Source organism: Epinephelus moara, chromosome 13 (assembly GCF_006386435.1).
Source record: "Epinephelus moara isolate mb chromosome 13, YSFRI_EMoa_1.0, whole genome shotgun sequence".
Classification (NCBI taxonomy): Eukaryota; Metazoa; Chordata; class Actinopteri; order Perciformes; family Serranidae; genus Epinephelus; species Epinephelus moara.
In genome coordinates, this window is record NC_065518.1 from 34,314,610 (window position 1) to 34,327,834 (window position 13,225).

Sequence of the window (13,225 nt, forward strand, 5' to 3'; positions counted from 1 at the left end):
ATGTCGTATGCTGTAAAGCCCTGTGAGGCAAATTGTGATTTGTGATATTGGGCTTTATAAATAAAATTGATTGATTGATTGATCAAATTCAAATGGCTCATCCAGATCCAGTTGGTCAAAATCAGATAAAAATTCAGGCATGTTTGTTGTGGCAAGTCAAAACACTCACGTCCCACGAGATTTGAGTTGTTGCAGGAAGTAACCGCTGGAGTGACCTTACCAAATGCGAGGAGTTACTCTGTTTTGAGTAGTCATGGCTGAATTTTTACCCGATTTTGACCAACTGGATCTGGATCCCTTTAATTACATAACTTTACATTACAGACGTAACGTCATTCATGGGGTGCTAATTCATAGGATATTACACAAACCACTGTATGAGGACACACTGACCATAACTGTACATAGGACTCTCTGAAAAGCAGTATTAATGCTTCTATTATTCTGGTTAAAACTGAATTAACCTTATGTTGGTTAAAATGACAAAAAGTGATACAGAGCGGACAATAGAAGCAGTCACTTACCACTGAAGGAATGTGCTACTACAAACTACCTCTGAAACCTGTAAACCTGATTAAAGCTGATTGAAGCAATACATTTTTACACTATTGACCAAGACAGCAACGTTTGCACCTGCAAAATCTGTTGTTCATTCTTCCTCCAGTGACTTGGATTGATGTAACTGGAGGCAAAAAAGAACTACAAGCCTTGTCAGTTTGGATCGGTAATGTTAGGCAGGGGCTGTGCTCCAGAACTTTGTTGTTTCCTTTGCTTGTACAGCATTTGGTTGATTCAGATATTCAGCTGTATTTATTCGAGCCAGCATACTGCTGAGGAAATGCAGCAGAGAGAAGCTTAAGCTTCAGCTGCGTGAGCTGTGCAAGAAAATCCTGAGCTGCAGAAAGCAAACACCAGTTGGTGGTGCCTTTGCTTGAATTGCCCAACAGAATCATTCTGCTGCAATGAATTTAAGCGTGGGCAGTTTTTGTTGGATGCTTTTATCAGTGACAACTCTGAGAGATTATAGATTCTTTGTGTGTGTGTTTTTTTAAGACTTGCATGAGCAGGTTACATTAGTTACATGTTTTAACTGGGCATCAGTAACTGGCGCATAATGCGTGCTGGTACATGCAGGCACCACCAGCATGGCTCTGCAAGCAGGAGAACTAAGCTTTCTGTCAATATCAACAACACTGTCTGCATGTCCTTTTTAGGGTCCCACACCCCAAAACCCCCAAAGTCTTCTAATAAATTCAAATTATATTATAGTGAGACAAGCAAGATAAACTGAGTGTGGAGAGTGTGTGTTGCTCACATTTTCATACAGGGCCTGCAGGGTCTCCAGGTCAACCACTGTGTTGTCCAGGTTCAGGATGGCTTAAAGACAGAGAGAAGGAGAGGTCTATTCAGTGACAGTCAAGGATCAACGTGTACGTCAGTGTTTAGGTCATGGGTCAATTTTAATCTTATTTGAAAACAAAAAAGACATCTAATGCCAACTCGCTGCTAAAATGTGATTCGATACAAAACAAAATATCAGAAAAGGCAGAAAATGATGAACGGAGTCCTCATGGAGGATCACTAAATCCTCTCAGGTAGCGTCTGGGTTTTGTGCAAAGATTAATATTGCAAAACAGACAGTCATCAGACTTATGGCAATTTGTACACATGATGTTACTATACCCAGAGTCAGCTATTAATGACCTCTAATGACCATACAGTCCATCAAAGCACATGTGCACCAGATGTGCTACTGATACCACAACAACTAGTTTGGCAACACGATATCTTTCACTTCCTGACTTTTATTGATTTGGGGATTTTTTTGTCATGACTAGATGAATATCTATCCACTAAATATTTTAACAGATATATAGGGAGGTATGTAATTATAGTAAGATGTCCCCTGAGAGTTTTCTTATCCTTTCAGCAGAACCATTCTCTCCTTTGGTCAAAAAAAAAAGGCTGTGACAGCTAAATATGAGACTAAACTTACTTAGTGAGATGAATGTTTTCGTCAGTGCCCCCTGTATGTCTACATTATGATATTTCATCAGGAATAAGACTCCTGTATTGCTGTATGTAAATATCAATCGAATTGATTGACTCACCATGTTGGATATCTTTCATGTCCAGATGCAGGGAGGACATGAGGATTCCTACTGCCTGAGAACGCTTATTGCTTAGGAGCTTAACAACCTGAAAAACACAGACATAAGATATGAGGTCAGATTCAAAAGCTCAGATGTACTAGGCGTGTATAAGAAAATATTGATACACTTGAGTATTACAATATTTTGCTAAATGTATTTATTCTTAAAAACACTATCATTTTTTAATGAATAGTTTACATGTACATTTTACATTATGTGCTTTTATGATAATTGAAACTCTGTGTTGCGGCTATTCTTGGCCAGGTGTCCTTTGTAAAAGAGATCATTGATCATGATTGGACAAACATGTTTAAATTAAGGCTAAATCAATAAAACCTGCAAAGAGTCATGGCAGTGGTTCATTTTCTGTTGTGTTTAAACCCCCGATCGCTAGATCCTTCAGTGTTTTAATCTAGATTCAGCCATCTGACTCTTCGACTCCAACGTAACAACATATTGCTAGCGTAAACGCAAAGAACACAGGCAGAGTCATAAAGGGTGCACAGCATTGTCAGTTTCCCTAAAATAAGATTTTAAAAAAGGTGAAGGCATGACCCACCCTACTCTCCCTCTGACTGGCTAGAACTATTTGCCCTTGATTGCTGGGTTGGTCAGGTTTAGGCAAAAGAGTTGAGACTGGTTAGAGTAAGGATAAGAATGTCAGGATAAGTCAGTCAGAGGCAGAGTAAAGGCCCTGGCACACCAAGTCAGCGGTCAGCCGTTGGTCAAAGTTGGGCCATTTGTGCACAAGAAGAGAGTTGGAAGTAAGGGATGCCAGCGAAGAGCTTGAGTCAAGTAGGGAGTGAGACCAAAAGTTACATGAGGTAAGTTTTAAGAAAGACATGAAAACAAATATGTTAAACATCTATAACTGGTTGTTGACCTTATAAATGTGACAGTAATACTTGTACAGTATGAACAACCCACAGACCTGTTTGGCCTTGGACTTGGTGATGGTGTCAGAGAGCGGCTGCTTCTTCTCCTTCACAGCTGTTTTAGAGAACAATTCTACAAACTCCTCAAAGTCCAAGTCAGGCTCCTCAATGGTCTCCCACACCAATGAATTGGAAACATCCCTGAAAAACACAAGAGAAACACTTACAGATGGTAGGTATGTCAGCAATTAGCCCTTTGCTCTTACTGGCCTCAATAAGGTTTCACAGTTTTGCTCAGATTTGCATTAAGTGTGAGTGTGATCTGTTCAATACACTGCATGTGTTAAAATCCATTCTGAGCATTTTAGGGCACTGCACAGTTACACAGCTTAAAAATTAGCTTTGTATGTGGAGTTTTACATAACTCTGTGTTCTGCCTCACATTTATTTTGGTACATTTAGAAATCAGTGCTTGTATATCAAGGAAATTAGAACATGGGAGGTCTTTTGTTCTAATATTTAAAGTGGATGTGTTTTAGTCCTGATAGCTCTACTGACTGTGATGTTCGGACACGCTGTCCACCATTTCAGTCTGAGGCATTAGAAACTTTACAACTTAAAGAGGCCAGTGGTGGGTAAAGGCTGTACTGCTCTTACACACTGATCACTCATAGATCAGGATGTCTCATTATAGCCAGTCATCAGTTATTTTACTTTACTAATTTGTACAAATGTTTGTTCTTTCGGGAATTTGTTCAGTATTATTAGTGTTGCACCCTATGAGAAAACACAGTCCACTCTGCAAAATCACTTTTGCTCTGTTCTTTATGACTGAACATGGTTTGGAATGTTTTACTCCCTCAAAACACTGATTGCTTACATCACTGCCCAGGCATTTCACACTGTTATAGATCCTTGGATTTCTTAGGAGAGACTTTATTTTTTGCTGCACTCTTTGAGTTAAGGATGCAGAACATTAAACTAGCCTTCATCTTCCAGAAAAGGACGAAGTGCTAACTGAAAATAGTCTCCAGCAAATGCACTTTTTCCTCCTGTTTGAGTAATGTTTCTTAAAAACAACATTGTTTCTCTGTGTCAGGGACCTACTGAGATTTTTAGGAGAATGAAACTATAAATTAGCTATATATATTATCTTCAGGTTATTGTGTCTACAGGGGTCTTTAGTTAGACACCAATAAAGATTGTAGTGATCATTCAAATGGTATCAGATCTTGGGTCCTATCTTATACCCAGCTCAAAGCAGAACTGTCATTACTAGTTTTAGACTGACCCAGTTGTCATTTTCACAACCAGTGCCCACATTGTGTAACTAGGAAATGTACTTGAGCCCATCTGTGCCCCCCTGGGTGTGTAGGTCTATTGTGAGGCACCAGAAAACAACTGTGCCATTGACCAACAAAAATCTGCTCTAAAGTCAGAATGGCGCAGGATTGCTTTCTACTATTTAAAGAGCGTGTTGTTCAGACAGTAAGATGCGCCGTTAATGTACACTCTGACTGTTACACACACAGGGACGTGCACATGGGTTGTGGGTGGGTAAAATAATACATCACTAATGAGGAAAATGATATCGACATTCTCTAAAATGAGAACATAGCAGAGATCAGAGCAGAGCTGCTGTCAGACTGCACATTAAAGCAGCTGTGCGGAACTTTTTACCATTTATAAAACTGTCCCTAGTTTGTATCACCCCCCCCCCTAAAGATCCGCATATTTATTTGAACCCAACAGCGACAAAAAAGCCTTTCTCTATATGGCTATTTAGCGTAGCCTCGGTCGGGTCGGACACAGCGGAAGTCAGCAAACCAGAATACAGCACCCAGAGGCGGAAGTAAGTCTGCACGCCCACAGCAGCCCGCAGCCATTAAACCACAGAAGAAGAAGGAGCTGTGTTTACAGAGAGTGTTCTTCGAGTAAGTGGAACGCAACAGGCATTGCTGAACACATAACAGTTTTACCAGATGTATCTATAGGGACTTGGTTGTACTTTCGATGTCATGGCGGATAAAGAATGAGCACCATCTAAAAGAAAAAGAACAGAAGAACAGAAGAAGGCTAAACGGGACAGTGATAGGGCTCGAGCCCAAACGCGTGTAAATCTCGGTCGGGCATTCACCAAGTGGAGAGAGCTGAGAGATCTGAAAGGTTTTAAAACTGATCCCGAGTTGGCCCTTTTCCTAATTGACAGGTATGTAATTTTTGTTTTTATTTAGAGAATATACCGCAACTTGTTAGATGTTGTTTCACTTCAATATGTGACGACATGGAAGTTATAAGCAAGCTAAATGTAACTAATAGCTGATGTGAACCGCTTTTGTCTAGTAACGTTTCAACAAACGCCACAAAATTATCTGTGACTGTGACCATGAACACAGATATACAGCACGCAGTTGTCCTCAGTTTATAAGAAATTCAGAGCTACACCAGAACATTTATGATTTTCCTCTCGCTCTCCAAAACAAATGCATGCGGTAATTGCCGGTTGCAGTCGAGATTTTACGACACCAGGCTGTGGGTGACATACCGCTTCGACCAAATGGGGCACTATAATCGAACGAAACCGTAACGAAAACGTAAAGTTCCGCACAGCTGCTTTAAGAGAGACACTGTGCACATTTACACACAAGGAGCAGCATAGCTTCATTGATTAATTCAGAAGCTAAAAGTGTAGTTTTGTTTCCTCTGTCAAGTGCTTAACTAGAGCTTTTAGTTTTGCTGCTTAAATTTCCCACAATATTTGCTGCAGTGATATCACTGCTCTTAATGCATTACTCTCAACAGAAAACCACTTGCTGCACTAATTTGCCAAATCCACCTGTAAATAGCAGTGTGCCAGGTGCAGGCACACCTGGCTTTTAAAGGGAAAGGGAGATTACATTCTGATTGGTTGAATCCATGTTACACCCAAAACACACCTATGATTTAGAGATTTAATCAACCCCTTTGTCACTTGCACCTTACTTTACGCCCATAATATGTGCCATTTAACCAGCAGAAGTGGAATTGGACACACCCTAAATGCACTTGCACCATGCACTTTAGACCATGCACCATACATTGTTTGAATAGTGCCCCTTGTGCTAGAACTGTAATTTCTCTCTGCGTCACATGTTTTCACAATCTCCCCCTCTATGTAGAATATATCGTGTTTGGGCTCAAATTGTAAGTAAATTGATACAAACTGATCAAATCATGATCATGTGGAAGCTGTTTTTACTACACCATCTTTACTTTTTGTTGCTGAGCTGGATCCTGGTCCAATAGAGGGGCTTCATTGGTCTGGGAGGCTCCACCACAGCCTTCCTGGGTGGCTTCTCCTGGGTCAGACCCAGAGCGTACAGCCCCAACGGCAAAGGAGGAGGCAGGGAGCCCAGAGCCCCTGGAAGACCAGGGGGTACCGAGATGGCTCCTGGTGGAGGAGGTGGTGGAGGAGGCCCACAGCCTGGAGGTGGTGGCGGAGGAGGTGGACCTCCCATTCCTGGTAATGGAGGAGGAGGTGGAGCAATGCCACCAGGGAGAGGAGGAGGAGGAGGAGGTGGTGGGGGTGGAGCAAGGCCACCAGGAAGTGGAGGAGGAGGAGGTGGTGGGGGTGGAGCAAGGCCACCAGGAAGTGGAGGAGGAGGAGGTGGGGGTGGAGGTGGAGGAACTGCCAAACCAGGGGGTAATGGAGGTGGAGGTGGAGGTGGAGGAGCTGGCACTGAGCCTCCTGGTAATGGTGGAGGAGGAGGTGGTGCCACAATCTGTCCTGGTAGACACTGAGGAGGTACTGCTCCTCCTGGAAGTGGAGGCGGAGGTGGAGGAGGAGGCTGCAGCTGACATGAACACTGGAAGCCGTCCTGCCTGGGTGGAGGCTGCAGGAAGCCGTTGACTCCACCCGGCTCACTACAAGGCACTTTAAACTTAAAGCTGTCGTCCATGGGCGAAGTCTGCACCGACTTGGCCTCCAGGCAGCCTGGAGCCAGAGCTGCTTCAGTCTGCAGGTGAGCGTCACACACCACCCTCAGCAGGCCCTCCTCTCCTCCACACTCCTTGTCTGTGGTGGAGGTGGTGGGCTTCATACAGTCTCTGTCCAGCAGAGGGGGCTGTCGCTCCAGCTCAGCTATCTTAGTCCTGAGATCCTCTATGGTTTGTTCCAGCTGTTGGATGACGTTGACGTGTTTCTCCTTCAGTTTAGCTGAAGGAAGGACACACTCCTCCTGCAGATACGAGAGAAGCAAATGGTAAGACAAAATTCTGAGCTCTCTTCTTAGTTCAATCTGTTTATTGGCAAATGAAGAATCACTCCCTCAGTAAAAAAACTATGATCTAAAGTTTACTGTCACTGATACAGAGAGCTCTTCTTATGTTACTTTGCAGTGAAGAGAGTTTACTTTGAAGTTATAACTGCATACATAGTATTTTCTAATACATTATATTCACGAAATTACATGTGCATTTCACTGCCATTGTTATTTGGACTATACTATACTTTCAAATTCAACTCAGTTCATTTTTTTTTTTACTCTGTTGTCATCTACACACAGGCCTGAAATACACACACATGCACAAACAGGACCTATATATGCATTAAATGGAGAGTGAGGGGGCTACCCATGGACAGGCACCCAGAGCAGTTGGGGGTTCAGTGCCTTGCTCAGGGGCACCTTGGCAATGCCCAGGAGGCCAACTGACGTCACTCCAGCTACCAGTCCACACTCCTTACTTGGTCTGTATGGAGACTGGAGCTGGTGACCCTCCAGTACCAACCCAACTCCCTATGGACTGAGCTACTGCCACCCCATTTTATAGTTATGTCCTTTTGTTGCGAGTAAGCTTTATGAATATTTATTTGATTATATCTTGCCTTTATCTTTTACTGCATACAATCATCACTCGGGTGCAATATCAGTATATGCTAAACAGTGCAAAATCTATACTTCCATCAGTCACTAATGTGAAATCAGCCATTCAGCCTGTCTCTTTGTCATATTTTGCTTCTTTTTGCTGCTTACTTATTATATTGCTTTGGGTTTTATTATGCATGCTTATTATACTGCTCATTGTTTTGTACAGTTTACTTTTCATACTGATCTGTGTGTATCTTTTTAGTGATACCTACTTCTATATTGCTTTGTGTTTTTTTCTACAGATGCTTGCTTCTGCTGCTGTAATGTTGCAAATTCCATCTACTGAGGGACGAATAAAGCATTATCTTATCTTATTTTGTTCATGTAAACAATTAATATTTGCATTATTTCTATTTGACTGGTCATCAGTCACTTGAATGCGCTGTCAGTTGCCATTGCAACTTCTGAGAGCTGTCAATCAGCTGTCAAGGAGCTGTCAAGCTGTCATCTGTTTGACAAAACAAATGATACAAAAAAATAGGAATTATATTATGTACACAAAATCATGGTTTTATGAGAATAAAGCCAGAATATGTTGAAAAAAAGTTCTAGTTTGAAAATAACCCAACAAAATATTGTATGTTATGATTTGATAGGGTATATCATAAAACAAGTTTTTGCACCGACTGTCCATACAGTTAATATTTCTATATTAATGAACAGTGTTTTGATCACAATTTTCTTATGATGAGTATACAGCACTGGTCTACATGTCTGTAGATATATGTCTTTGTCTTTATTGAATTTGTGGCAAAAATAGCATTAGTGGAACCACTAATTAACATGGTAAAGATTTTACTTTCTTAACATCAACATGTTAGAATTTATCATTAGCGGGGCGTTGGTGGCTTAGTGGTAGAGCAGGCGCCCTATGTACAAGGCTGTTGCCGCAGCAGCCCAGGTTCAACTCCAGCCTGTGGCCCTTTGCTGCATGTCACTCCCCTCCTCCCCCCCCCCTTCACACTCATCTGTCCTATTAATTAAAGGCTTAAAAATGCCCCCAAAAAAATCTTTAAAAAAAAAAAAAAAAAAAAGAATTTGTCATTAGCAATTAGCTCTAAATACAGCCTCAGAGAGAGAATAGCATGGCTGTAGACTCTTGTTGGGTTACTCTGCTGGCTTGTGGTTGGTAAGTTTTATCCTGTGCTGCGGCACTGTACTGTACTGTACTTTACTGTACTGTACTGTAGTACTACCAAGCTACATCATATCTGGGTGTGGTCACTAGTAAAACAGACCACAGCTGACCACACCCAGCTATGATGTTAGGTGCAGTCAGAGGTGCAAAAGACAACCCATAGAGGCCAGTGCAGCTGTGTTCTATCACCTCCCCAAATCTAAAGTTGATTCACTCTTTATGGTGAATGTAATTAATATTGCACTTTTGCACCATTAGCGGATAAAGTGCCTTACAATTATGCCTCTCATTTACTCATTCACACACTCATATACAGAGTGGCAGAGCTGCAATGCAAGGTGCTGGTTTGTCCATTGGGAGCAATTTGGGATTCAGTTTCTTGCTCAAGGAGCAATCTTTACTTCCATAACAATAATTAAATATAAATTGAAAAAAACATTCAATGGGATCGTGCGATCAGTGGCATTTATCTTGTCAGACTGGACTGGCCAAACTTATGTCAAAGTACCCCCATGTATTTTTCAGTAAAGTATTGCTTATTGAAACTGAAAGTGCTGGGCTCTTAAGCCACCTTTATCTGAGCCTTACGTTCGACACTGCAATGTGTTCATGATTTTTAATGCAAATCCATTACACTCCCTATACAGTCCATTAAGACCTTTCTTACTTCAGTGCAACAGAAACTACTGTATAAACTAGGATTTCAGAGGTATACCAGTTTTAATATATACCGTGGTATGACAACTGATGATTATCATACCATGTTTATTTGCTTATCTACGGTATTACAAAAATGCAACTGGAAGGAGAATCTCACCTCTATTTTAGTTATTTTCAAAAGGGATTGTTAACACATACCTCCATTTAAAAAATGGTCATAACTAATAGTAATAATAATTATGTAATACCATGATACAGTGATATTTTCTGAGATGGTTATCGTACCATGAAAATCTCATACTGTTGCAACCCTAGTATGGACATTCACTGCATTTGGCGCAGCCCTCTCATATTTGATTCTGGGGAAAAAAGTCTCACAGGAACTTAATTCTATTTTTGATAAGGGAATACAAATGAATCTTGGTTTGTCTCTGCTGAAGGGCTCTCTTCGACAAGTGTGCACAAACTCTTTTAGCAACAAGCTACATTTTAATTCAATGGATTAATCCCAGACCCCCTACTGTTAACCAGTAGCATGAAGAAATTTATAAAGGTTTCTTGATGGAGTGCTTGAGCACAGTGTTGAAGGGGAACTTCGAGGGGTTTTTGTAAGCTGTGGGCACCTTGTCTAAACTACCTCCCAAACTGAACAGCAGACCTGGTCCGCAGGGGGCATTGCACTGTAGACTGGCATCCTTCCAGTGCCCCTGTAAATGCCTAATGCTCACTCTTTCCTTTACTGCCTTGCATTAGTTGTGTACTCCCTGACTCACGTAATGTATCCACACTCTTAGATCTCTGCATAATGTTTTCCCAAGTACTCATTTTAATTACTTTTTATACTGCTGGGTGGCTCAACTTGTGATAATGTATCCTCTCAGCAAATTTAGATTGTTGATGAAAAAAATAAAAAAATAGAAAAAACTACACTAAGTAACCAGTAACTAAGGCTTTAAAATAAATGTAGTATAGTCAAAAGCATAGGCTCATATTTGCCTCTAAGATGTAGTGGAGTAGACGTATGAAGTACCATTACATGTAAATACTATTAAGTAAAGTATCAAAATTGTATATACAGTACTTGAGTAAATGTACTTTACATTCGACCTCTGAAAATCTGAGTGTCAGTGTACTTCACTGGTTTATGTGTTCTTCTGAAAGAAGTGCAATCTCATGATAACACCCTGCAATTGAATGATTGGGCGTGTTTACAGTGGAATCGAAGGCTGAATTGGACTTTGTGGGCGCGTTACTGGGAAGTCTGGGAGTGCTTAATCCAAATCCACAATTCAACCAGTCCACAAGGGGCAATGCAGACTTCACTGATTTAATTGCCCACAATTCATTGCAATACGGACATGACGTTGTAGGTTGTAGGACTAAAAAACTTATGTGTATGTAGAACAGTTACTGCAGCCCACTAAAACAATACTTGAATAGTGTAGGCCAGAAATCATATTCAACAACATCATGATACAGAAATATGTAGAAATAAAGGCTGGAGAGGGCAATCAAAATGCATTGTATTATTGCAGCCTATGCTATAGGTTACACAGTGTAATGCCAAATAGAAAATTGGCTGAAATAAGTGGCACCTGACTGTCAGCCGGTTGGCTTTTTCTTTACTTTTGCTGCCATGAGTTTTTTTAATTATATTTTGTTCTCGAAAATTCAATCAAATATTGTGGTTTAAAAAAGGAAAATTCTGTACAGATCTCAGAGAGAAACTATATCAAAATGTTTTCTGCTGGGATCCTGTTGTAGCACAGCAAACTGTGGGAAATCTCAAGGTTTGTTGAAGCATTTGCACAACACTGTTAACTATCGTACATTTTGCTGGAAAATTTAAGCCCCAGCTTTCAATAAATTAGAAAAAAATCAAGTGACTGACCTGTTGGCTCTCCTTCTCTTGTTGCATCAAACCCAAGTTGGCTGCATGGTGTTCTGAACAAACAGAAATAGCAGGTCAGCACAATACAGTGCAACAGAGACACTTAGCAGAAGCTCTTCTCTAGGCAAAAGTGAACATATGAAAGTATAAAGTTACACACATACATACATAGGTTGACATGTAGTGATTGACTACATGGCCACTTGACTCAGTACCAGTGTCTCCCAGTGACATACGTAGCTAAAAGTCAGTAGTACATTAAACAGCAGCATCACTTTTTTACTGTTATCAGATCTTGTGGCTTTGAATGTCCGATTGAGCAAATTAGATGCAGATGGTCTTAACACCACATTAAAAAGCATTGCTGCCCTCTCTGGTGGAAAGTTTTAAGTCACTTTCAGATGTCAAGGAATGGCGCGTCAATACGCTTGTTACATGCATTGTGTCTTTTCAATGTAAAGTTTCTACTAGTCACATGCACACAGCCTAAAAATAACCTTACAAAGTAGGTCAAACACTCTGTTTTTAGGTGTATTTCCCTAGGTATAGGCAACAAAGCTCCATGGTTAGGTTTAGGCAACAAAAGCACATGATTAGGGTTAGAAAACAACATCATGGTTTGGCTTAAAATTCACACAGGAAATGAACAGCGGGCTGGACTCAAAGTTTGGAGTTTGATGGACCCAGCCATCTCAACGCCTGCCCGCCCGACATGGACTTTGTCACTCTTTATGTTACACTAGTTGAGAGTATTTACATTTAATAACCTAAATGAAGTGTCTATTTAATTGAGGGCATGCTACAAAAACACATTTGATCGCACACGTCACACCACAGATAAACGTGTGACTCTGATGTGGATAATATAATGAATGCCTGCACTGCCTAAATAACATGATCAGCTGTAAGGTAATAAAGATTCAAGCTGAAGAACAGTATTTTTCCACACTTTTTATGTTCAAATCACAAGCTTGGAATGATTCAACTGTTATGCTTTCATATTTTCAGTGCTGTCAATACTGTAAAATTCACAACTGGCTGTTGTTGTCACATGACCTATAGGCCAGTTAGCTGCTAGTGGTGAACTGGAATACAAACAATCTGCTACAGTATTTTCTACTTAGAAAGCAAGCAGGGCAGAGTGCAGGGTCCCACTGACAATATCTTTAAGTATACTAAGTTCTTATGAGAACATTACTACATGCTATAGGCCTACTGTAGTAGTAGTTTGTAGCATGCTCTACTGAAGGCTGATCGGCTGAACAGTTTAACCAGCCCACATCTCAAAATACAAAACATCACAAAATACAAATACATTAGAACAGTGTAGTTGTTTGGGGGTTTTAACTTTTGAGCTTCTTGGAGTTTGCAGTAAGGGTTACACACATCATTTATTTTTATTTTTTGGGGGGGGCTTTTTGCCTTTAATTGACAGGAGAGAGTGAAATGGGGGAGTGAGGGAGAGTGGGGGGAGCCGGAGTCGAACCCACGACTGCTGCAGCAAGGCATCGCCTCTGTACATGGGGCGCCAGCACTATCCACTACGCTACCGACACCCCGTTACACACATTATTTGTCTCAGGGACTTTGTGTCTAAACCA

At 41.0% G+C, this 13,225-nt stretch overlaps 1 protein-coding gene across 1 annotated transcript in view; it reads right to left on the reverse strand.

The window, feature by feature from the left end:
* The window catches only part of LOC126399964 (formin-2-like), a 52,230-nt gene that overhangs the window by 18,611 nt on the left and 20,394 nt on the right, over positions 1-13,225 (reverse strand). The window contains exons 6-10 of the mRNA XM_050060334.1: positions 11,625-11,677; positions 6,281-7,245; positions 3,085-3,229; positions 2,112-2,199; positions 1,316-1,377 (exon numbers count right to left, since the gene is read on the reverse strand). Coding sequence (XP_049916291.1) covers positions 1,316-1,377; positions 2,112-2,199; positions 3,085-3,229; positions 6,281-7,245; positions 11,625-11,677 — 1,313 coding nt within the window. The remainder of the gene's footprint in view (positions 1-1,315; positions 1,378-2,111; positions 2,200-3,084; positions 3,230-6,280; positions 7,246-11,624; positions 11,678-13,225) is intronic.